The sequence below is a fragment of the Schistocerca nitens genome, chromosome 2 (genome assembly GCF_023898315.1).
Source record: "Schistocerca nitens isolate TAMUIC-IGC-003100 chromosome 2, iqSchNite1.1, whole genome shotgun sequence".
In the NCBI taxonomy this organism is placed as follows: domain Eukaryota; kingdom Metazoa; phylum Arthropoda; class Insecta; order Orthoptera; family Acrididae; genus Schistocerca; species Schistocerca nitens.
In genome coordinates this window covers 468431602-468459214 of record NC_064615.1, presented here as the reverse complement: position 1 = coordinate 468459214, position 27613 = coordinate 468431602, and the positions used below count along the sequence as shown (strand labels likewise).

The 27613-nt window shown below is 40.7% G+C and overlaps 1 protein-coding gene across 29 annotated transcripts in view; it reads left to right on the top strand.

Moving 5' to 3' along the window:
* Positions 1-27613, top strand: part of LOC126236381 (uncharacterized) — a 345701-nt gene that overhangs the window by 179344 nt on the left and 138744 nt on the right. For all 29 annotated transcript variants that reach the window (XM_049945667.1, XM_049945658.1, XM_049945648.1 and 26 more), the window contains one exon: positions 8967-9104. In XM_049945667.1, the coding sequence (XP_049801624.1) occupies positions 8967-9104 (138 nt within the window). The remainder of the gene's footprint in view (positions 1-8966; positions 9105-27613) is intronic.

The following is a 27613-nucleotide window of genomic DNA, read 5'->3' as shown; positions in this document are numbered from 1 at the left end:
CACTGAATCACAAACTCTGTTTAATATTTTAAAAGCTGTTTTTGCTCATCTTGATTTTTCAATGGATAACTTAAGAGGATGCTATGACGGTGCCTCGAATATGAGAGGCAAGTTCAAAGGACTAAAAAAAGTAAGTTTTGGATATACAACCAAAAGCACATTATGTGCACTGCACTGCTCACAGTTTAGACTTGGCAGTTGTGAACAGTCTCCGCCATCTTACGTCTTAATAAACACCGTAAGAGAATCCAACAAAAGGATGGGACTTTTCAGAAGCATACTCTGTGAGAGCGCCAATGACCAAGCTGGTCTACGACCCCTTTGCCCGACTCGATGGACTAAGCGAGCTTCTAGTATCTTGAGAATATTGAAAAACTTTGAAGAACTTCAAGAGTTTTTTGAAACATTTTCTGCAGAGGAAAAAACAGAGGATGGTTGAAAATGTGCAAGCTACCTTGAGTCAATGTTACAATTCGAGAATTATTTATTTTTACATCTTTATTGCCATGCAATGGGCCCAGTAGAGGATGTCAATGAAAAAATTCAGTGCCCTCATCTAAGTGTTACTGATCTGGAAAAAATGTATGAGGACTTGATTTGTATATTGAATGGGAGGTGAGATACTTTTGAACACTTTTGGGAATTGTGTTTAAAAGAAAAATCTTTACAAGTTTATGATCCTTCACATCCTCGGAATCGAAGTATACCAAAGAAATATGAAAACAATGAAGCCAGCTCACTGCATACTTTCAAAACCCCAAAGGAATACTACAAAGCTATTTACATTGAAGTTTGTGAAATAGTTCAATCTTGCATTACTGAGTGGTTTGCTTCAACTGGACTCGCACAGGTCATTTCAGATGAACAAGAATGCTTTCTTTTAGTAAACAGAGGTGAAACTGACATTGAAAGACTGTGCATACAGTTGAATATGTTAGCCGATATCGCTAATAAAAAAAACACCTGGTTGTAAGAAATATGTGTGATGTAAGAAAGTACATTAAACAAGAGTGTGCAGTTGGAGAAATGTTATGTGAAGTAGTGAAGTGCATTAAGCTTCTCCAAGTAGTTCAAATCATGACAGCAACAGCAGAATGGTCATTTAGCACCCTTAGACGTCTGAAGTCTTATCTCCGATCAACAATGGAACAGAAGCGATTGAACAACTTGGCTGTTCTTCACGCCCACTGAGATGTTTTGGATGAATTGGATATCCAACCAGTCATCAACGACTTCATATTCAGTAATCCAGACAGACAGTCAACATTTGCGCATTTCTAAAGACACTCTAGCCCTAATAATGGCATTTAGAGAAATATTAAAAATCTTTATAAAATAGAGAATTAAATACATACATAGTGTTAAATTTTCAGTTTCAAAACATTAGTACTAGTTTAGTACTGTATTACTACATTACTATAATACTGTCTTAGTTATTTTCAAATACTTAAATATTTCTAGGGTGTAAGACCCAATTAAAAACCGCTGTTTACATAATTTTTGACAAAGTATTAAGCACACTGTATTAACTTTATTAACTGTATTAAACCATTAACTTGAGATATTGTTTTTATTTAATGAACCCTGAGTCTTATTCAAAGTAAGCTTAAATTAGCTATTTCACTTATTAATCAAAATGCTGTTACTGTGTGACAGCAATATTTTATGTTTTATTCTTTTAATGATAGTTTAGGATTTATTTAAATATAATTTCAGTCTTTTCAGAGCTATATATTCACTGCTCTGTAATAGTCTATAAGCATGATTGTTGCTGTAAGTTAAATTAGCTTTTTATGAAAATACCCTGTGTGTTTATGTTTTCTTTTTTCAAAGCTAAAAAATGTGTCAGGCTTGTCGAGTTTCCTGGAGTGTTGAGTTATCAAGAGTCCAGTTTTCGGGGTTCTAATGTTGGTCATATGACTCTAAAATGCTTTAAAAAACTTTAAACAATCACAATTTTTCATATAAAACTTAGGAAATTTTCTGGGACAAGACCCCCAGTATCCCGCCCCAATATTTTATATAAGTTGGCACCCCTGCGTAAATATCAGGCATTTACACCACTAGACAAACTCTTTCTTCTACATATATTCTTTGTCCTGACAATTTTTTTAAACTGGATGCACAATGGTGTGCTGTTTCATTTTATTTGTTGCAGTCAGTTTTAAGAGGAAAGGAGAATGTTGTATTTGTGGCTTTTAGACTTACAATTAGAATGCTACTGTACTATGGAATCTGAATCATTCGAAACTTTGCAACCTTACCCATTTACAGATTAAAAGTACAAGAAATACTTTCAGTGAAGTTACTATCCTCACAGATCCATCAGCTGGAGAGATATCTCATGTGTCCTTCGTATTAATGAATCCAACAATTTACTTGTTTATTTTAAGGGACATTTATTTCTCAATCAAGATTTCACTTGCAACAACAATGAACAATACTCAAGATCAGAGACAAAAGGGAAGAGTAGATGGACAAAGAGGGGGGCGGGAAGAAACTGGGAGGGAGAAGGATGAGGAGGAGATAGACAGTGAGAGGTGGAGGAATAGGAGATGAACAAAGAGTGGGAGAAAGAGGAGAAGGGGGGCAAAGGGGGGGGGGAGAAGATGGATAGAGAGGTTAAGGAGAGGAGGAGATTAGGACATACCGTATTTACTCAAATCTAAGCCGCACCTGAAAAATGAGACTCGAAATCAAGGAAAAAAAATGTTCCCGAATCTAAGCCGCACCTGAAATTTGAGACTCGAAATTCAAGGGGAGAAAAAGTTTTAGGCCGCATCTCCAAATCGAAACAAAGTTGGTCCATTGTAATATGAGACACAATTTAGGTCGAATGAATAACGATACAGCTACAGTAGTTTGGTTCGAGTCGTAAGCTTAGAAGTTAAGGTTTACCAGGTAGCCATTGCTATGCGTCAGGCGCTCCGTCCATATTTATACGGGTACCCTTCCTTTTTCACGTGCTTCGTCTGGTTTGAATTGATTGCTTACTTTTCTTTGATCTGATAAGCGCCGTTTTCTTTGTTATAGTTGTTTACGTCACTCTAAGATGAAAATGCATTACTGTACTGTGTCATGCATTGTTTGTCGCATTCTGATAGTGTGTGTTTACGGCCTGTCGCCGCTTGCGGCATGGCTTGCTTTTGTGCGCACTACCGCCACTTAAAATTAAAAAAAAAAAATAGAGGAATGGTCTCGTTAGCGAAACAATGGCAAGAGACTGCTATTTGTTGTAACTTACACTGCTGCTCTCTTTGATAATGATCAACAAGAACCAAATAATAGACTGCGTACGATAGATGATGTTCTGAACGAGAGTTTGGTGAAAATTTTTCTCCATTTGAAAATCTTTACAGGCACCTCTTTAGTACATTATATTCTGCACAAAAATTAGAGTCATCTTAGATTTAAAAATCTAGTCGATTGCCGTGCTTCATTTCTGACTGTATCACTATTAGGAATAAGAATATTATGAATATAAACATGACGTGATATGTATATTCTTCCGCGTTTGCTGTTGTCTCACTCAGGTTTCGTAGTTTATTAGGCAGACAGGATTTAAATGAGATAGCAGCAAACACAAAACAATACATGGCAAAATGTTTATATTCGTATTGTTCTTATGGTGAAGAGAATACTGCATGTGATTCACAATTCATAAAAGTTCCTATTAGCAACCATCTCTTCTCACAGGTAGGAAAAAATTCAGAACGTAGAGTTGGCCATATTGACAAACATCCCAAACAGTCTTGCCAGTCGGATTTTCGTAGTACATTGAAATGCTGCTACATTTGAAGATGAACAATACGGAATTTGTATTTACTTCGTTGGATAATGTACCAAAATGCAGTGGTCGAAACTAGGGGTGGAGGAAAAAAGCTCGTCTTCCACCTTTTTGTAAATTTATTTACTGACGCAGAAGTTTTGGTGCCAGAATTTATCTTTGTGCCTACAAAGCATGCCTGTGTAGCACTACATATATTCGACAGCAGAAGTTAGTTTTGGCGGCACCCACCAACATTTTTCAGAACTTCTGCTTGCTTTGCACTCAATTCTAAGCCGCAGGCAGTTTTTTGGATTACAAAAACTGGAAAAAAAGTGCGGCTTAGATTCGAGTAAATACGGTATACAGAATTCCCATATGCATTTAGCAACTGCAAAACATTGCTAGGTTACCTAGTATCTGTATACTGACACTGTCAATAATGTCAGGTCTTTTTATAGTTACAGGGTGTAAAGTATTTCCATTGCATTTAGACTGTCAAAATAACAGCTTAAGTCAGTTTTTTGAAATTGTGCTCAGAAGTACTGCACAAGACTTGTATGACTGATAATGGTATAAATGGTATGCCCTGTAGTATTACGGGCAACTCTAAAATATTTTTGTTTGCTGATGAAGCTAGCCTGGTAGTAAAGGATGTTGTGTGCAACATTGGCTCAGTTTCAAATAGTGCAGTTCATGACATAAATTCATGTCTTGTTGAAAATAAACTAACACTAAATCACAGTATGACTCCGTTTTTACAGTTTCTAACACACAATTCAACTAAACCTGACATTTTAATTTCACAGAATGGGCATATGATGAGTGAAACTGAACAGTTCAAATTTCTAAGTGTTCAGATCGATAGTAAACTGTCGTGGAAAGACCACGTTCAGAATCTTGTTCAAAGACTTAAAGCTGCCATTTTTACTATTTGAACGGTGTCTGAAGTGAGTGATCGTTCGACATGAAAATTGGTCTACTTTGCTTATTTTCATTCGCTTGTGTCCTATGGTATTATATTTTGGGGTAACTCTTCCCATTCTAAAAGGATATTTTTGGCTCAGAAATGGGTGGTTCGGGCAGTAAGTGGTGTAAGTTTATGAACCTCTTGTCAACCCCTGTTCACTGGTCTGGGTATTTTGGCATTGGCCTCTCAATATATACATTCCTTATTGTCACTTTTGTTAACAATATCAGCTTATTCCTAAGAATAAGCAGCTTTCACTTGGCAGAAATCCAACCATCATTTGGATTGGACTTCCTTGTGCAGAAAGATGTGTAGTATACTGCTGCATCCATTTTCAATAAGCTTCCGCTAGAATTAAAAAATCTGAATCTGAAGAGTATCCTCATAGGTCATTCCTTCTGTTCTGTCGAGGAGTACCTTGAAAAATTAACCTGATTCTCGTATTGTTGACTGCGTTTACTTAAACTTATGGCTTGACTGTTTTTGGGTTCATAAACATTTTATTTTTATCTTTTATTACTTTTATGTTATAATTTCACATAGTGACACTTTCCATGACCTTGGAGATTTGCTCCTAAATTTGGTCCTACGGAACTTGACGTGTAAATAAAAAAATAAGAAAACTATCTGTCAATAGCACATTCAATGGTCTCATTGGTGTCCCAGTCTATATTTGTTAGGTTAAAGTCATCTGCAGCTAATACTGCTGGATCGGGATACATCCACCACACTATTGAGTGTAGACTTTCTTTGACTGATTCTATAACTGTTACGGCATTATTGGGTGGCCAGTAAAAGCAGTCGATGATAAACGTGAGTACACCTAGGCCAATTACTTGTGTGTAGGTAATTTTGCAGCCAGGCCCTGACCTCTATAGACATAATACTTTTGTCGATTGACATTAACATCTCCCCCTCTGTCCTGTGGTATATGGTGTCTTACTTGTCTTTTAAAAGTATGTTCCATGCTTCATTAAATATTTTGGAGTTTTCTATTTTGGGTATCATCCCGCTCTCGGGTCAGAGGTTAATTTGAGCATGATGGCTTTCCTGTGGCGGTTTAGTAACTTGTTGACAAACTATGCACACTTCCTATCCATTGATGTACACATCCTATCCATCCCACTACTAAAATTCTAATGGAAACAATAGCTAAAAAAGTGAAAATGTAATTATTTTTCATTGATCATAGCTACAGGCTTATGGAAACAGGTACAATAGGGTTCGTTGTTTATTTAAATGTTTAGTGAAGTGTGTATTTTACTCTGTGCAGAGTCAGTAAGAGTTATATAAAGCAGTTGTTCTGAAATGGTATTCTAAATATTTCAGCAGATCACCAGCTGTCATCCATTTCCTATTTAAAGAACGATTCTGCAGAAACATTGCATGCAAAAAGTACTGCAGAGACATCAGTAGAAAGCAGCAGAATAGGTTAAGCAATGTGGGTGAACAATTGCCTCAAGAAGTCTGTCCTGTATGCAAAATGAGTCCTCAATCTCAGTACTGCGTGAAGTACTATAACCAGGGAGCCAGACCTGATCAGCCAGACTGACTTGATCTCATAAAAGAACTTACACCATGTACAAGTAAAAGCATGAAACCTGACTTTGACTTTGCTTTCAGTATATCTTTCTTTTTCTTCCCCACTTTCACTCTACTACCTCAGATTGTTAGAGCCGATTGTCTTCTACTCTTATACTTGGTACTAAATTTTTTATACTCTCTGGTTCAGGCATTTACATTCATTCTTCAGACAGCTGTTTCATAAGAGGCCACATTCTTAGTTTAATTAAACGTAGACAGAATTTTTCCAGTGTGTTAAGTATGTTGGTCAGGATGGCAATTCTTCTAGAAAACCAGGAAACGTGTTTTCCATTAATATGGATAAATATGAAGCATTTATTGATAGTGGAACAACATCTGGGAAGTATGTGTGGAAAAACAGCTAGTAACTTCTCTGCTTGTAAAGTATTTGTTTGATCATTTAACATTATATAGATTACAGTTAATGCTTTGTACTGATAATATAAGAAATTAAAATTACTATATAGTTCTTCAAATGAACCTTGATGTTATTATGTTTTACTGTATCCACATACCTGAAGTCTCTTCATCAGTTGGGAATTCTTATAAATTACAATTTATAACTTAGATTTCGATGTTTGGACAAGAAAATGTTCAGCTGCAAATGTCTGGAAGATCTCTCTCTCTCTCTCTCTCTCTCTCTCTCTCTCTCTCTCTCAACCTCTGTGGCAATGATGATCCAGTTGTTGATGTTAATGTTTCGGTTGCTGTGTTTGTACTGAGTAAAAGAGAAGATTAAGTAACTTTTCTTTGTATTTCAGGTGTGGCTGTGCAACACTTCTCATGTGTCTGCAGATGAGCATGTGTTTGTTCTTGATTCTATACCTTATTTCCGTTCTGGAATATTCATTATATTGTAATATTGTTTCAAATACATCATTGTACTGAAATTGAGGCAGTTAGAAGCATAGGGATGTAAGTGACAAAACCAAATATTTAGACATATGTGCACAGTATTGTAATGGAAGAACCAATCTGCTTGGTGGCAAAGGGATGTATGTGTGTCAGGTGATTTGAACAGCTTTTTAATGATTATCTGAACACCTAATTAACAAGGAGTGTTTTCTCTTTGGATACAAAGAGATGCAAGTGCCGATAAGTGTCTTTGGTTCCAAATAACTGGTAAGGTGTTGTAATCAGGTAATTTGATGCTTTGAAATGTACAGACAGGCAGTGAAAATGCCGATAGTGATGGTTTGCTGAGGCATGTACATAACTTCCTCAGACTGTAATGACCCTCATTGCCTTTAGTGGCAATGCAGGCATCAGAGCGAGAACAAAGAAACCATCATTAAGCCTTGCTGAAGACTACTGACCACAAGTTCATGATTTCAGGCCACTCCTGTGTGCAATGTTTTATAAGACTACCGTCAAAGATGATAAGATTTTTTATTCTATTGACTTAAGACAATGAAAGCTAGGATAGCGATGTTCACCATCTGCCATAACAGGGAAATATCAGAATCTTCCATTTGTACCTCCAATTTACCATTGATTCTATACGAATCTGAAGCACATATCAAAAACATCTGTTCCCAAACCATATAACAGATCACAAGCAAGTTGAGGGCCAAGCATACAATGTGGTGGTGGTGGTGGTGGTGGTGGTGGTGGTGGTGGTGCCATCTGAGGATGTGTGTTACTCAGAATAGACATTTCCCCTTAATAGAAACAAATCAGAGTAAGTGTAGTGCTAAGAGATTGCTTGGAAATTTGTGTATGTAACATTGAACAATGGAAACTCCAAGTTGGGATATCAACAATATAAGGAAAAAATAGATTGCTTTTCACTGTAAAGATGACACTTTGAGTTGCAGACACACTACAAAATGACAGTTACACATGTAGCTTTCGACCAAAGCCTTCTGTAATAAAGAAAAAACATGTGCTCACTTTCATTCACACATACAAGTACACCTCATGCCCACAAGATGACCATTTCCAGCAGCCATAAGCTAAATGTGTAACCATCTTTTCATTGTGCCTGTCCACGACTCAATGTATCATCTTTGTGGGAGTATCAGTCTATCTTTTCCTTATGTTTTTGTATGTAAAATTGTTTATGCATTTGCCATATCCACTCCATTATATGTGTAATCCATAAAAGTTATGTGTTTGGATTAATGTAATAAACGAAAATGGGATGGACAAAATATTGTATTACATTCTTTTGAGTCTTTCCCAACCTGATATTGATGAGAGTCTTGAGGAAATAAGTAACATCCTTGGAGGCAGAGGGGTGTTAAGTGCTAACCAGATTAATGATAAAGTAACTGAGCACAGTATTCTGAAATTAATTCACAGATATTGTATGTGTAGCTTTGTTAATAACCACTGCATATGATGGTTACATTAGACAGTATAACAAATGAACATGGAATTTTCAATTTGATACAAACTTTGAAGCTCATTTTCTGAGAATTGTGGTCTTGTCTCACTACACCCCTTTGCTTTTAACTGCCTCAGTTTCTTGTGTTTACTAATTTTATATCTGTTTGTTATACCTATTCTTGATTTAGCATTCAAGTCGGCTACAAGTAAGCAGTGATTAGAGTGTGGTGCCATAATTCTCTATATCTCACAATTACCATTTCTTCTTTGTATTGTTAGCAATTTCTCACTGAACATTCCACTCTTTATTTTCAGCAACAACCAGGATGCTCAAATAACTGTTGTGTGTCTTCATCTTGTGATTCAAATCAGTTGCAATTAAGACCAGACATTGAAACAGAAGATCATATTTGTGGTAAACTTAATTTGGGCTATGTTTCAAGATGGATGAAGGTAATATATTTCTGTCCTACTTGTCATTTTGTCAGTATTTTCTATTAGTGCCATTTGGATAAGCTTGCTCATAATGTAGTTATAGGATCTAGAAATACAACAGACATGATGCTATAATTTATGTCTATTATTGTTGTGGTCTTCAGTCCTTAGACTGCTTTGAAACAATTCTCCTTGCTAATCTGCCCTGTGCAACCTCTTCCTGTCTGCATAACTATTACCACCCACAGTACTCAAACATGCTGTACAAAGTGCCTTGAACGGTGAGGGAGTGGACATCTGAATCAGGGTGGTTAAACAGAAAACAGAATTTTAACTGCCAAAAACTGACCGCAGAAAGGGTTTATTCCCCAAAATGAAAATGGGGTTCCTGCTATCTTTAGCTACTTAAATTATTTTTGACAGTGACTTTGCTTTAAACAATCTATTTCCATAGATAAACTTACACAATTGCAGTTAACAACCATATAACAAGAACTTTTAATCTAGACCTTCTTCCAGAATAGACTAGTCTCTTCTATGTCTTTACTGGTACTAACATTTTTGGAGAGGTCTGCTTGTGTATTCTATGGCAGCCCCTCCAAAGCATCTTCAACTGGCGGAAGCATGGAATAGTGCACTCCATCACCAAGTGTAGACACCCACTTAGTGCTCAAGCTGCACTCTCAAATAGCACCTTATCTCACTTGACTCTGTGCAAAGAGGCACCTCTCATCAGTGTACTGTTTGTGCAGCCTCTGGCAGCACACTATTCAGACTCCAGTAGTCAGGTCCCTAGATTGTACTTCACATATTAATCATCAGTATAATGTGCTTGTAAACAGTGTGTGATATTGGTAATAGCCTGGTTAGGTATGACAATTAGTTCAACATACATGGCATTCAACAGTGACATCTGCAGCAAGAAGTTACATGAGCTAAATGTGCCTTGATGGATATCACAGTTAGAAGTGACGAGTTGCAAGTTACATGCTATGAGGAAAATACATCAAACACACACAATCATACACACAAAATTCTAGCTTTCGCAACCAACGGTTGCTTTGTCAGGAAAGAGGGAAGGAGAGGGAAAGACGAAAGGATGTGGGTTTTAAGGGAGAGGGTAAGGAGTCATTCCAATCCCGGGAGCGGAAAGACTTACCTTAGGGGGAAAAAAAGGACGGGTATACACTCGGGCGCGCACACACACACACACATATCCATCCACACATATACAGACACAAGCAGACATTTGTAAAGGCAAAGAGATTCGGCAGAGATGTCAGTCGAGGCAGAAGTACAGAGGCAAAGATGTTGTTGAAAGACAGGTGAGGTATGAGCGGCGGATAACGAGAAGAGAGGATATACTGAAGGGCAAGTTCCCATCTCCGGAGTTCTGACATGTTGGTGTTAGTGGGAAGTATCCAGATAACCCGGATGGTGTAACACTGTGCCAAGATGTGCTGGCCGTGCACCAAGGCATGTTTAGCCACAGGGTGATCTTCATTACCAACAAACACTGTCTGCCTGTGTCCATTCATGCGAATGGACAGTTTGTTGCTGGTCATTCCCACATAGAATGCATCACAGTGTAGGCAGGTCAGTTGGTAAATCATGTGGGTGCTTTCTCACACGTGGCTCTGCCTTTGATCGTGTACACCTTCCGGGTTACAGGACTGGAGTAGGTGGTGGTGGGAGGGTGCATGGGATAGGTTTTACACCGGGGGCGGTTACAAAAAAAAAAAATTATATATATATATATATATATATATATATATATATATATATATATATATATATATATATATATATAAATCAAAGATGATGTGACTTACCAAACGAAAGCGCTGGCAGGTTGGTAGACACACAAACATACACACAAAATTCTAGCTTTCGCAACCAACGGTTGCTTCGTCAGGAAAGAGGGGAGGAGAGGGAAAGACGAAAGGATGTGGGTTTTAAGGGAGAGGGTAAGGAGTCATTCCAATCCCGGGAGCGGAAAGACTCTAACCTTCGTAACCTGTTAGTTCATCCCTATGAAATCCCCAAACCACATTCCCTACCCTCTGTCTGCTTGTGTCTGTATATGTGTGGATGGATATGTGTGTGTGTGTGTGTGTGCGAGTGTATACCCGTCCTTTTTTCCCCCTAAGGTAAGTCTTTCCGCTCCCGGGATTGGAATGACTCCTTACCCTCTCCCTTAAAACCCACATCCTTTTGTCTTTCCCTCTCCTTCCCTCTTTCCAGATGAGGCAACAGTTTGTTGCGAAAGCTTGAATTTTGTGTGTATGTTTGTGTTTGTTTGTGTGTCTGTCGACTTGCCAGCACTTTCATTTGCTAAGTCACATCATCTTTGTTTTTAGATATATTTTTCCTACGTGGAATGTTTCCCTCTATTTTATATATATATATATATATATATATATATATATATATATAGAGGGAAACATTCCACGTAGGAAAAATATATCTAAAAACAAAGATGTTGTGACTTACCAAATGAAAGTGCTGGCAGGTCGACATACACACAAAATTCAAGCTTTCGCAACAAACTGTTGCCTCATCAGGAAAGAGGGAAGGAGAGGGAAAGACGAAAGGATGTGGGTTTTAAGGGAGAGGGTAAGGAGTCATTCCAATCCCGGGAGCGGAAAGACTTACCTTAGGGGGAAAAAAGGACGGGTATACACTTGCTCGCGCGCGCGCGTGCACACACATCCATCCACACATATACAGACACAAGCAGACATCTGCTTGTGGCTGTATATGTGAGGATGGATACAATAAAAAAAACACAAACACACACACAAAATTTCGAGCTTTCGCAACCCACGGTTGCTTCATCAGGAAAGAGGGAAGGAAAGGGAAAGACGAAAGGATATGGGTTTTAAGGGAGAGGGTAAGGAGTCATTCCAATCCCGGGAGTGGAAAGACTTCCCTTAGGGGGAAAAAAGGACAGGTACACACTTGGCTGTAACCCTGATGTTGTTAGATTGGACTTGATGCCTGTTTGCTTGACGTGTGTTTATTGAATTCGTCACTTCTTTTGAGTCTAAACTTGGTGGTAGCTTGTCTGTTATGAATGGGAAGCTCATGATATGGCCATAGACTACCTGTAGACTTGTGAATTCTGCTGTCATTAGCAGATAGTGTGAAAGGAATGTATCTCTCCCAATGGGAATGTGTTAAAGTGGCATCATAGGATAACGTCTATTTAATGCTTTTATCAACCGATGCAACATGGCCATTCACTTTAGGGTGGAAGTGGGTAGTTTTCCACTATTTAATTTTAAACATTTAACACATTTGTACAAACTATGAGGAATAAAATTTGTTCCCTGATGGGTTATAACAGTGTCAAGGCTGCAAAATGGTAGTATCAGGTGAGTAACAAATGTTTTAGCCGCAGTTTCTGCCATCATATTAGCAATGGGCAACTAGTATTGGATATCTGGAAAAGTAAGCAATTATTGATAGAATGTACTTATTTTCCTGCTAGATTTGGTATAAGGGGTCCCATTACATCTAGAGTTATAGTTTTAAATGGTCTGGATGCTTCTTGTAAGGTTTGCAAAAGAATATGTGACTACATTGGCTGTGACTGCAGAGTGCAATACAGACGCACCCTTATATACTGACCACATCACAGAGCCTGCCAAGCCACCACACATACATTCATAGTACATCTGTCGCTATGGCAAACTTTTGTGTTTATCATGATGTTGAGCGACGTCTCTGTTCTGGAGTGATTTTGGTACCATCAATTGATGTCCCAGAGGAGTTTTGCAGTACTATATACCATCTTCTAACACAAAATCAGATATTGTGGACACCGTTGACAATTGTAGTCTTCTTCCTAGGCATCTTCTAATTCTGTTATTAGTACTTCATGTGCTTTCAGTGTGTAACCTTTCTGCTGAGGGCATCTGCATTCTGGTGCAGTTTTCCATGCTTATGCCATATTGTACTAGTTTTAAAGCCCAGTGGGTTGGCTGGCTAATAGGGTCTTTTAAATTCAACAGCCACAAGGCATCATGGTCATTTACAACAGTAAATTTCCTGCCATACAGGTAGCATTTAAAGTAGTTGACACCAAACATAAGGTCAACAATTCTTTTTCTGTGGTGCTGTAATTGATTTTAGCATTTTTTAGCTGGTGAGAAGCATAACCAATAGGTTTTATTTTGTCCTTGAGCTCTTTGCTCAAAACAACACTGGTGGCGAAGTTTGAGGTGTTGCACGAAAGTATAAACGGCTTTTTAAAGTCTACGTGTAACCGCAGAGGTGAAGTTGTCAAAACTTCTTTAACTTTTTACATGACTATTTCACATTCTGCAGCCCATTCAAAAATTACTCCTTTCTTTAATAACTTGGTCTTTCTTTAATAACTTTCTAGGAGGCTTAGTCACATGGCATAATCCTTAACAAAATGACAATAATTGCTTTACCGCTAGAAGTAATGTAACTTTTCCATTGGTTGGGGCAGGGAAATTATCCACAGCTTTCATCAATCATGGGTTCAGTTGTACCCCATTGTAGCTGGTAATATGCCCCAATTACTGGACTTGTTACTCTGAAAAAGAGTACTTTTCCAGCTTCAACTTTAGATGAGCACTCTGAAATCGTGCCATCAAATTTCTCGCTCACTCAGCCTGTCCTTCCATAGTTTGATAGAACACTATAATATCATCTAAATGAACCAAACAGTTAGTGTGTCTCAAACCTCTTAACAACAAATCAGCAAAGCTTTTATATCTGGTAAGTGCATTTCTTAAGCCGAAGGCTCTGGCCTAACCTCATATGGCTAACTGATATTAGACCTAAAGTTTTGATCATTAGTACAGCTTATACAAGCGAGTGAGTTTTCATGGGATTGTTGTGTTTCCATTTTCTGGCTTTCACACACAGTGAACTATTTCTCTGTTGCTAGCCTATTATTTTCTTTACCTGCAGTCACCATTTTGTCGTTTACCGGATTACTGCTGATGTGTGCGCACAGATTAATGCAGTATTGTTTTGTTTTTGTTTCACAGCTTTCTGACACATGGAACTATTTTTCTCATAATAATTTATCAGTGTCATGTTTTAAAATTGAGATTTCACTTTTCAGCACTTCAACATCATTTTAAGTATCTTGATAATTTCACTTTTTGTTTTCAGTGCTTCTGAGTGTTTGAAATGTAAACAACCGAGACATATCCATAAAAAAAATCATCACTGGTGTATTGTAAGTTTATTTTGGTGCACTTTTCGTGTATCCAGTAATTACACTTAACACATAGGATTCCTTTTATCACATTCTTTACGTAATGAACTGTTCGATTTTTCCATTTTTGATGAGAGTGGAATGCTGACTGTCTGTATGGGTGCCATCTTGTTACTGCAGTCATGAGTCAGAAGGCACAATAAAAACTGTTTTAGACCAGTCCTGAGGGGCTATCAGATCTGGTGATAGCTTGAACACATATCAAGGATAGTGAAAAAACACTATTTCCTAATTTGTACGACATTTCATGAATATATGGCCAGAGATAAATATCAGGGGCAGTGATCTACTTTACAGTTGTCATGTCTACACAAAGGTGATAGGTCTTTTCGCCTTTAATAGATTTTTTTGGGACAATCACCGTCGAACTCTGCCAGTTGCTAGCTGATGATTGAATAATTCTGGCATCAAGCTGTTGTTGAATTATTTCTTCCACAACAGACTGTAAGTGGTACAGAATTCTGTAAAGTTTCTGGGCAATTTGTCTTGCATTTCTGGTAGGGATTTCATGATATTCAAGATCATTGGCTGACAGGTACTGCCTTTATTCAAATAACCATGAATGTTCCACTGAAATTCGTTAGAATAAATGTTGCCCTGATTCAGTGAAATGAGACAGCTTATTCTGTAATTGCTGCGTAAGAAGTGACGTGATAATATGTAAAACTTAGACCTGTAATGATTTTGCTCATTTTGTAACACTCTTTTGGTAATGGATTCTACATTCTTGGTTATTTCTTGCCTACCAGCTAGTATGGTTCCTTTTGGTGTTATTGCATTATGGATTCCAAAATTGTCTATATACACTGGGATTCTTGCTTTTTCTCGCACAATTTGTACTCTGCACTGGTTTTTCGCAAGTGTATTTGCATTCTGTTGAGAACGTCATTTTCGGTGATGTTCCCCTTATGCTCCTGCATTTTGACTGTCAACCAGAGAACTCTTCCAGTGCCAACAGTTATTGTTGCAGGGGTGGTGATTTTCAACACCAAGATACAAGGTGTATCAGAATTTTGGGAAGTGGCATCCTTTCCCAGATTTCCTCACATCTGTGAGGTACTGTTACCGCCAAAATAATGAATTGCGGCACAGGAAATCATTTCCCAGTATGATGTCAAAACCAAGCCTTCTCTGCCTTTCTACTTCCATCTCAAACTCATAAGGGGTGCTTGTCATCAGGAGAAAGAAACACTAAACTTATCTGGGTGCCCATATCCAACAAAATTTAGGTCAGTTTTTCTTGTATTTCTCCCTTCACAGACACTTTTACTACTTCCTTCAACCTTCAGTAATTTATGGTGTTAACTGAATTTACCAGTGGTGAGGTTGGGTGACAGTGCCTGCTCCCTGCAATTTCTCTAATTAAAATGTGCATTTCCTCAGCCACAGTGATGACCACCTAGACTATGGAATGAACGGTTTCATTTTTGTGAGCAGTGCAATCGTAAATGCCCAAATTCTCAGCACTTAGGACAGTACAATGCTATGCATGTACCAGCTATATGATTGGCGTGCTTACATTGACCACAAACTGGTTCATTAGTAAACACTCATTGCAGTTCGTTATTACGTGCTGGGTCGGCAACAAAGTGTACAACTTCTTCCTGTAATAATACCATGTGGACTGTTTCATGGAGTGATGTGGGGGAGGCTACTTTGACTTCCCCTCCTGTTTGTGGATTAATGCTGCAAATGAAGACATCAGTCGCATGCTTTTCGGGTTTTGCTAGGAGTACGTCAATGTGGGTGATATCTAGATCAAGGATATGTTTTGTATCAGGTAGCCCACCCCAGTCACGGCATGAACATTTTGCAAAAAGATTCCTTATTCTCTTTGGGTTTTTCCCAGGAGAAAGGAATAAAGTTAACTGCAGAAAAATTATTTGCAATGATAGGCAGGTTGTAGCTGAACCAGTTTTGCCTTCTCTAACTTCACCAAAGGTAGCTTGAACATTGAAATCTAATTTCATTGTGGCTGCTTGTCCTTGCAAATTAACATTGTGCTTTTCTAATTCATTTTTTTTAACCAGGAGGTTATTAAGTTTCCATTGCAAGGCTCCATCATCATCTTTGTCCTCGGTGAGAGATACTGTTGGCCTGAGACTGTGTTGGAGGGATGGTTATGCATAATAAAAACCTTAAAATATGCATGAAAAATGCTTAATAAATGCATGGCATGGAAAGTGTCGAAATACGCTAGATCAAATAATAATAAAACATGGTAGTCACTGCGTGCATTATATCTCAGAGTCGAACCTATGCATATCAACTATGAGGAAGAGCGTCAGCCATGTGAAAAATCGGTACACTTGGAACGCTGATATCATTTTAGGAATACTTTCTGTTGGAGGTCAGGAAGGGGCCTTTCTGGGTTTATTTTCTAAAAATTTTGAAAATGCGGATGCATACCATGTTTCAAGAATTGTTCCTTCTTTGCTGTTATTGTCAATAACAAGTGGATGTGATGCAGGTGAGTCGCAGTGAAACAATCGATATGTACAGGATCAACTTGAAGATATATCGCGCGCAGAGGGCATACTCAAAAACTCCATAATATTTTATTTAAAAAGCAACATACAATCATGATTTTTTGTAACAGTATTAACTTTTAATTAATATTATTAGGTCAAAGCATCATTTACAATTTATTTTACATTTTTTCTACTATTGTAAACATAAATGATAAAGTGCTGATCCAAATGGTCGGTAGTAAGATTGTGTCTTCAATCACTCAAAACATTTTTATAAGCAGAAAAGGACCATTCTATATCAACTGAGATAACTGGGCAGTATTTGAATTTGGGTGCTATGTTGACACTTATGGTTTCTGGTAATAGTTCACCTGTCCCATTAATAAAACTATCAATTTGGAACAAGGGTTCAAAGCCTAGGTTATCGTTTAAAATGTTTTCAAACTTTTCTTTAAGTTTTCTTGGGAATACATTGGGCAATGAAGAGTTCACTACAATAATTTTATTCATTAACTGAATAGATTCATTCAGTGCCAAACCTTGAGTTTCAAGTATTTTAATAGTCACAGGTATTTGGGAAAAATGAGTGCTAATCACAGCGATGTCCTTTTTAATACTGGAATCATTAAAAACTTCCTTTCACTGGCAAATTGCCAAAGCCTCTGCATGATCAAAGTCATTTACTAACCCTCTAATGGCCTCGAAATGTTTATTGTAGAACAACACAGCTTCGACCCACATATCCCAATGAGCTACCACTGGTTTGGGAGGTAAAGGTACATCTGGTGGTTTTTCTTTGTAGGTCTTGATGACAGCAGGAGCCTTTAGAAACACTTTCTTTGTGGATGAAATAAGTTTATTTAAATTCACAAATGTGGAACATACTTCTTCAGTAATGCCATGTACTCCATGAGCAAAGCATGTCACATGAATAAAATTGGGATAAAATACTTGGAGGGCTTTTCCTGCCTTGATCATAAAGGGAGCAGCATCTGAAATAAACAGAAACACCCTTTCATCTGCAGAAGGTTCTGGGAATATTTTTGTAATGCCCTCATTCACAAATCTGGCGATCGTAGAATAATTTACTTTTTCAAGTTCTTTGCAGGCTGCTAAATAGGAAGAAGAAGATTCTTCTTTTACAGCACCAGTGATTAAATTTGCAATGTAATGGCCACAAGTGTCTGTAGTTTCTACAGCTGAAATCCAGATCATGCTGTCCTTGAGTTCACTTCGTATTCCTTCAGAACATTTATGTAAATTGTCCATATGTAATTTTTATGCAACTAAATTTTTAAAATACTGTAAACTTAGAGAGAAAATATGCATTGTCACTAGTTCCTAGTTAAAATATGAAATAACTGGTGAAAAGGAGCCAAATATGCAAATGCATATGCAACATGCAGATACATATAATCTGGTCTCTAATTATAACAAATGAGGCCAACAGTTAACAACAGTGACTCAAAATAGCACAGGAAGTAAAGAGAACCATACAGGGTGAAGAGTCTCTACTCATTCTGGCTGCTACATGGCATGTACATTCATTGGCAGATCAGGGACAGGATTCAAAAGCAATGGCTAATGACACATCGGTAGCATCACTTGGGGATTGCAGCAACAGCAGCAGCGTGTTACTACAGCACAAAAAGCAGGACACCTGGGTTGGCGGCAGTGAAGCGAGGATGATGTGTGTCAAGTGCGGGACCCTCACAGTGATGGCAGGAACAGGCAGCAGGGACATTTAATGCAGCCCAGCGTCGACATCGACCAGACAATGACCGGCAGCAAGATGAATGGGGCCCAGATGGTGACAGAGCAGTGGCCAACCAGAATTCATCACAACCGGATGCAGCAGTGGCCATAAAGCAAGCCAGGGCATCTCACACATTGGTGGGGTAGCACACCCATGTACATGTGTCAGACATGCAACACTGTCACTATGCACTGCGTGATGTGGACAGAGTCCATGTGCTTTGCAGTGTGGCTAGCATGAGCCATAGGTGGATACAGGCTGCACCAAAAGTGCCTGCTCTTTACTAAAAAGCAATACTAACAGCAACCAGCTGCTAAAGGACCACTATTCCAGATTAGATGGTGAGAATGGATCCCATGTATCTGACTCCAGATGTCTAGAAGGTGGTGTGAGTAGTGAGGAAGTAGACATCTGGGTCGTCAAAAGAATAATAAAAGGTTAACTTCCAGAAATGTACACCCGAAGAGGTCTGTTCCCCAAAAAGTGGTATACATTCGTGCTTAGGGAAGGGGAGATGTGGTCCCTATGACTTAGATGTAACTCATAGCTTGGGAGAAGGGGAGAGGAGAGAGTTAGCAGTACAAGTGCTGGCGAGAAAGAGCATGTCGCATCTTTTCAGAGTCCTCTGCATGACCATGCCTGAGGCACCATGGAACTCCTCTTACACTACCCCATTGGTCAAAGAGGGGGAGGGGGGAACAAAGACCACTGAAGATGTCCCTTGTCCGCAGTGTGAGAATTTTAACACGTCAGCATATCACTTTCAGTTGTGAGAGTGTGGGCAGTCTGCCAGCATCTAAGCTTGTAACAAAGAAACAAAGAATCTCAAAGTCTTAATAAAAATTTTACTCGAACACTGCATACTGTAGCCAATCATTGGGTCTCCTTCTGCAATCCCGTACCACTGCAATAACCAAATTGGGTACTCCTGCATCCCGACAACAAAAAGCAAAGTAATGCCCAAAAACAATCAATTCCCAAAGAAACCTGGCACAACTGATCAAGATTACTCTGAAATGGAACTGTGAAACTGAATATATATGCTGATGAAGTGGCAGGTTGTCTTAGTTCCCCACTCACTGTTCAACATTCGTCACCAAGCTTGAGGGACAGGGAAAAGAAAACCCTCTCTCTCAATGGCTCCTATACTGCAGTAGAGTGTGAATGGTTTAAGAACAAATGTGGAAGAAGTAAAGCTGTCAAAACAGGATAGGTCCTTGTGACTACATACACAAAATATGCATTTCAAACCTTCAGACAACCTCAGGAAGGCAGTCAGTCCTATGATGTAACAAGGAATTCAATTTAGTCAGATGAGAGGACCAACTGTGACAAATGCGGTTCTGTACTTGTTACCCCCATCACATATCTTCAGGCAGTAGCTGTTGTAGTTAATACATCATTACAATACTATATGTTACATGCACCTACCACTTATCAAACACATGCAATGATACCATTGAGGACCTCATCCATGAACTCACCCATCCCTTTTTCCTTCTAAGAGATTTCATTGTGCATCACATGCTTTGGGGTTCTACATACAAATGTCCCAGGGGTCTGTTAGGTGAGAGGTTCCTCTTGTTGAATGATGTACGTCTGCTCAGTACAGAGAAAATGACACATCGACACTGTAAATGGACCATTCACAGCCATTGATTTGTAACTTTGCCCTCCTAAACTTGCTGATACTGTTATTTGAAAGTGACAAATGAATTGCATTCTAGTCACCATTTTCCCATTTGAATTGATCTGTATGATATATCACCACCAGCCACCAAGTCACCTAAATGAATGATAAACAAAGGCAACTGGACAGTTTACAGAAACTTGGCTGTATTCATACAACACTCCAACATGCAGTGCATCATAGGGCACACTATAATCATCCATATGGCTTCTGGTGACTCCATACCAAAGTCACTCATTAAACTTAGTAGACAGCCAGTCCTATGATTGAACAAAGAAATCCATTTAGTCATCTGGTGCAGGTGGGCAGCAATGCTTAAGTTCCATGTAACCTATCTGCTAACAATTTTGTAGCCTTGGGCATTGCTTGGCAAAAATTCAGCACATTATCAGAGAGAGCAAAAAGCTGGTATGTCAAAATTTTTTACATTCTATTAAGCATTTGACACCATCAACAGAGGTATAGGAGGTGATGAGAAAAACCAGTGGGAAATAATACATATACTGGGAAAAAATACATGCACTGCATTGGCTGTACAATACAGTGGTGCTCTAATCAACCAGAAGTTGTAGCATAGTCTGTGGCAGAATAGTTGGAACAAATTAGATGTCACACTAATCATGATGCCATATTCCAATGCATATGATAATTTGGTGAGAGGACATGATTGGACATTAGCTCCAGTAACACCAGAAACTAGAACCAGCACTTTTGTATGGAAGAGCTAGAGAATGCTCTATCAGTGGCTCGCAATACAACAATGGCTAGACGAAGTGTGCTGCAGCATGTTGCTACATTTGAACATTAAGTTAAAGAACTACCACCTCATGCTTTTAACAGGATATAATCTGAAGGACAATATGCTGATTCTTAGAGGGAAACAATCATGATCCCTCTCCTGAAAGTGGGGAAGAATTGTACCAATTTAAGTAGTTATCACAGTTTAGCACATACTTGTCATATAGGGAAGAGATGGAAGCAAATGATCAACAGCTGCTCAGTATGCACTCTACAAATCAGAAAATTTCTCTACAGCTTTGTTTGGTTCTAAAGGTACTACTTACTATACATTCAGTAATCCAGTACTCCTTGAGACAGAGGTAAAAGAGGCTATTTTGTTTAGGAGAATTTTTTGTATTGAAAAGGTCTGTGACACTACATGGAGATACAATATAATATTAACGAGTAATTGAATTGGGATTCCAGGGTTACATTTCCATTATAGTGTGATCCTTTCTTTCAGGATGGTATTTTGGTTCGAAGTTGGCAGTCCACTCTCCGACTGACATATCCAGGGGAATGCTGTCACTCAGGGGAGTGTGTTAAGCATTATTCTTTTTCCGATAGCCATCAACAATACAGTGTCCACAGACAGAAACCCTGTACTATTCTCTTTCTGTGGGTGATTTTTAAATCTTTTGGTTGTATTCTAGTTTAGCAGCAACCTCTCAAGTACTGCAGCTAAGAACAATAAGACTTATAAGGGCATGGTCCGTTCTGACATGTCAGAACCTGCACTGAATTATTTTCCATGGACTGAATACAACCAAATAAATCTGTTATCAAAGTGTTATCTGCTACACATTGCAGGCATTTAGAAAATGTTGAAAATTGTCAGCTTCATTGTCTACCAGGTAGTTGGAGAAATGCATACCCCTGGCAGTGTCCGAGCAGACTGCATGTGGGCAATGTGGTTGGCACACAGCTCTACCTGCAGCTGAATTAGTAAACCCATCCTGATTCTAGTTTGTAAAGTGATCTTCTGTTTGTGTTAGTAGTTTCTACACAGAGTTGTTCCTGAGTACAATTCATTTGAATTTGCAACTCACTTTGTATCCAGAAATAACAATAATTGCAATCCTTTTGTTAACAATGGACGTTTAGTTTTATGTTCATTGCATTTCTTTTGAGTGTTACTGTTAATAGAAAGTACCTTTATGCAAGTACCAGAGCTTCATAGTAATGTGGAATCCAATTAAAGTTCTCTGTCTTGCAGTGGCGCAATAGGAAGTACATGGTATGTAGTCAACATCACCTAATTCTCCAGAAGTCCTGCATATGTGTAATTTGTTCATATAATTTCATGGACATTCATTTTCATGATATTGACTTTTTGATAGTAACTCAGAGTTGTGGTTCAAGCAATGATAGTTGTTCCACTAAGAACAAGAATACCTTCCCAGCACAAAAAAGTCATGTATTTCAAAAAGCATTTGGTGACAAGGAGAAGGCTATGAATGTTTGGTGAAATGGTGGACGAAAAAAATACTTCAAGTTAAACATTGTGATAAATTGGCTCCATTTTGTAAAATCTGAATCTGAATTGTTCATATAGCAGAAAGAATTTCACGAAGAAACAAAAATGCACCATAACAAAACTGAATAGTGCAAAAGAAAAACTTTCAAAAATTTAGTACTACATGAGAGGGACAATGTACTGTTATCAAGAGAGACCTTTGAGATTGGAGTTTCTAAACCACAAGTGAAATGCAAATGGGTGATTTCAGGTTGCCTTGAGCTGGTTATGCAGATTTAAGAAACCATACAGTATAGGAAACCGAAAAAGATAAAGTTTATTTTAATCAAATGTAGGGTGAAGATCCCAGTAATCGATAATACTGAAGAGAATTTCATAACTGATGTGAAGGTGAAGGTTGCTGTCATCCCTGCAACTGCCAATCACTCAGGATTTGTGAAATAACCGTCCTTTATCATTTCACAGTGGGGAAGAAAATGACTGTCAGTTGTACAATTTTTGTTTGTTATGACTCATTCATGTACAATATTATTATTGATAGCTCATTATAACTCTCGGTTTATCATCCAAACAATATTCTATAACTTCAGTCATTTGTGTGTTATCAGTCTGCATTGTCATGGTTCGTGAACTTGATCAAGTATGCGTGTTGTGCAACACATTATGCAGAACAACAGTCAGCACCATTTGCAGTAATTACAAGAAACCTTTTGCACCCTTTTTTTACTCCATACAGTTTTGCCCAAATAAAACAAGTAATTACTATGAAGTGCCTAAGTACATTAACTTTACTTTGGTTAGGTGTCTAGCATAAAGAAATTGTTCTTTTCATTACACAATAAATTTTCATACTTTCATGACAACAATAAGAAATAAGCAAGAAACAGTGAGTAAAATGTACAAAATTCAGAAATCATTGTAAGAAATGTGCTACAAGAATGGTGGTGATATGGTACATGTGTATGTACTACTCCATTTCAGCAATGTCAGTTATGGATTGAAGTGAGAGAAGATGTATGTAATGTGATATCAAGAAGTGCCATGATTTTTGTTCTCTGCTATTTAAGCCTTAGAAGAATTACGTCTACAGAAGTTCAGCTGTAGTTATAAACTGGAAATCTATGTACATACAAGCAGAACTGTGGAGATAGATGATGTGGAATACACTAAAAGTTCCAAGGAAGCATCTATTCCAAGGGACCTGGATGTGTCAGAGTTAAACCCAAAATATTAGGACTTGAATTATTAGCAGAAATGGAATTTACAGATGAATTATTAAAAGTAGCAGCTTCAGAGAGGAGAGCTCAGTGTAAAAGATCAATAATTGAAGATATATTATTTGCTGAAGTACTAAATACGATATTCGACTGGGGTAGTGAAATCAACATCTCAGAAAATGTAGTTGATCAAAAATGCATGAACTGGGGTTGTAACGTACTTCCTATATTGGGAGTCTAACTTATGTAGGAGGATTACTGGAAAAAAGGGTAAATCTATAAGTGAAGAAGTACTGCTTAAGTTTTTCATAGAAGGTGTGCCTTTTAATCAAAGTATAAGTGGTTGAACCAATGTAAGGGAGTGTTAACTTGAGTCTATATCATGATCAGAAAGATACAAGCATTCCTCCTCCTCCTCATTGTTTTTGTCTGCTAGTGTAGTGGCAGCATTGCCTGCATCAGTCCGCTACTGCACAGTGAAAGACAGCACTCACTCTTGTGATGACCATAGGTAGCATCAGAAATATCATATGGCAAGAGCTGTAGCGGTTTATAACTGCAAAGTTAGACAAATAAAGTGCAGATATAGTTGCAAGGTATGTCACAGTACGCACTGCTGCTGTCAATATTGGTCTTCACTGAAATACATTGGTTCCAATCTTTCTTCTTTAAGCTATCATAGTTGGAGGGTATTATTTCCAAACATTAAGTTTCTTGATTCCTCATGTCTTTTAATTAATGTAATTTTCATTTCGTCTTCTGTTTGGACCCCATAAATACTTGTCCCCCCCCTCTCCCCCCCTCTCCCCCCCTCTCCCCCCCCACTCCCCCCCTCTCCCCCCCTCCCCCCCCACTCCCCCCCTCTCCCCCCCACTCCCACACTCTCCCCCTCCCCCCCCCACTCCCCCCCCTCCCCCCACCCCCACACCCCCCCACCCCCCCACACCCCCCCTCTCCCCCATCTCCCCCCCTCCCCCCCACCCCCCCCACTCCCCCCTCACCCCCCACACCCCCCCTCACCCCCCCCACTCCCCCCCACTCCCCCCCCTCACCCCCCCTCTCCCCCCCTCTCCCCCCGTCTCCCCCCTCTCCCCCCTCACCCCCTCTCCCCCCTCACCCCCCTCACCCCCCTCTCCCCCCTCCTCCCCCTCTCCCCCCTCTCCCCCCTCTCCCCCCTCCCCCACTCCCCCTCACCCCCTCTCCCCCCTCACCCCCTCTCCCCCTCTCCCCCCTCTCCCCCCTCTCCCCCCTCTCCCCCCCTCTCCCCCCCTCTCCCCCCTCTCCCCCACTCCCCCCCTCTCCCCCCCTCTCCCCCCCTCTCCCCCCCTCTCCCCCCTTCTCCCCCCCTCTCCCCCCCTCTCCCCCCCTCTCCCCCCTCTCCCCCCCTCTCCCCCCTCTCCCCCTCTCCCCCCTCTCCCCCCTCTCCCCCCTCTCCCCCCTCTCCCCCCTCTCCCCCCCTCTCCCCCCTCTCCCCTCCTCACCCCCCTCTCCCCTCCTCTCCCCCCCTCTCCCCCCTCCCCCCTTTCCCCCCCTCTCCCCCCTTTCCCCCCCTTTCCCCCCTCTCCCCCCTCTCCCCCCCTCTCCCCCCCTCTCCCCCCTCTCCCCCCGTCTCCCCCCTCTCCCCCCTCTCCCCCCCCCCTCTCCCCCCTCTCCCCCTCTCCCCCCTCTGCCCCCTCCCCCCCTCTCCCCCTCTCCCCCCCTCTCCGCCCTCTCCCCCCTCTCCCTCTCCCCCCTCTCCCTCTCCCCCCTCTCCCTCTCCCCCCCTCCCCCTCTCCCCCTCCCCCTCTCCCCTCCCCCTCTCCCCCTCCCCCTCCCCCCTCCCCCTCTCCCTCTCCCCCTCTCCCCCTCTCCCCCTCCCCCTCCCCCTCTCCCCCTCTCCCCCTCCCCCTCCCCCTCTCCCCTCTCCCCCTCCCCCCTCTCCCCTCTCCCCCTCTCCCCCTCTCCCCCTCTCCCCCTCTCCCCCTCTCCCCCTCTCCCCCTCTCCCCTCTCCCCCCTCTCCCCCTCTCCCCCTCTCCCCCTCTCCCCCCTCTCCCCCTCTCCCCCTCTCCCCCTCTCCCCCCTCTCCCCCCTCTCCCCCTCTCCCCCTCTCCCCCTCTCCCCCTCTCCCCCTCTCCCCCTCTCCCCCTCTCCCCCCTCTCCCCCTCTCCCCCTCTCCTCCCCTCCCCCTCTCCCCTCTCCCCCTCTCCCCCTCTCCCTCCCCTCCCCCTCCGCCCCCCTCCCACGTTCTGCCCCCCTCCCACGCTCTGCCCCCCCTCCCACGCTCTGCCGCCCCTCCACGCTCTGCCCCCCCTCCCATGCTCTGCCTCCCCTCCCACGCTCTCCCCCTCACCCCCCTCTCTCTCTCCCCCTCTCCCCCCTCTCCCCCCTCCCCCCCCTCTCCCCCCCTCCCCCCTCTCTCCCCCCCCTCTCTCACCCCCCTCTCCCCCCTCTCTCTCCCCCCTCTCTCTCCCCCTCTCTCTCTCCCCCCTCTCCTCTCCCCCTCTCCCCCCCCCCTCTCTCTCCCCCTCTCTATCTATGTTGGTTAGTGAGGCCAAGCACAAAGTCAGCGTTTCAAAACATCCCAGTGGTTTTCTATAGATTTCAGGTCAGGACTCTGTGCAGGCCAGTCCATTACAGGGATGTTATCGTCATTTAACCACTCCACCACAGGCCCGTGCATTCTGAACAGGGGTAATAAATCATCGATAAAAATAGTTACCCACCCACCTCCCCGGAAAGTCGTAACTCCCGCAGCCTATGTTGTTGTTGTGGTCTTCAGTCCTGAGACTGGTTTGATGCAGCTCTCCATGCTACTCTATCCTGTGCAAGCTTCATCATCTCCCAGTACCTACTGCAACCCTACATCCTTCTGAATCTGCTTAGTGTATTGATCTCTTGGTCTCCCTCTACGATTTTTACCCTCCACGCTGCCCTCCAATGCTAAATTTGTGATCCCTTGATGCCTCAAAACATGTCCTACCAACCGATCCCTTCTTCTAGTCAAGTTGTGCCACAAACTTCTCTTCTCCCCAATCCTATTCAATACCTCCTCATTAGTTACGTGATCTACCCACCTTATCTTCAGCATTCTTCTGTAGCACCACATTTCGAAAGCTTCTATTCTCTTCTTGTCCAAACTGGTTATTGTCCATGTTTCACTTCCATACATGGCTACACTCCATACAAGTACTTTCAGAAACGGCTTCCTGACACTTAAATCTATACTCGATGTTAACAAATTTCTCTTCTTCAGAAAAGATTTCCTTGCCATTGCCAGTCTACATTTTATATCCTCTCTACTTCGACCATCATCAGTTATTTTACTCCCTAAATAGCAAAACACCTTTACTACTTTAAGTGGCTCATTTCCTAATCTAATCCCCTCAGCATCACCAGATTTGATTTGACTACATTCCATTATCCTCGTTTTGCTTTTGTTGATGTTCATCTTATATCCTCCTTTCAAGACACTGTCCATTCCGTTCAACTGCTCTTCCAAGTCCTTTGCTGTCTCTGACAGAATTACAATGTCATCGGCGAACCTCAAAGTTTTTACTTCTTCTCCATGAATTTTAATACCTACTCCAAATTTTTCTTTTGTTTCCTTTACTGCTTGCTCAATATACAGATTGAATAACATCGGGGAGAGGCTACAACCCTGTCTCACTCCTTTCCCAACCACTGCTTCCCTTTCATGCCCCTCGACTCTTATAACTGCCATCTGGTTTCTGTACAAATTGTAAATAGCCTTTCGCTCCCTGTATTGTACCCCTACCACCTTCAGAATTTGAAAGAGAGTATTCCAGTTAACGTTGTCAAAAGCTTTCTCTATGTCTACAAATGCTAGAAATGTACGTTTGCCTTTCCTTAATCTTTCTTCTAATATAAGTCGTAAG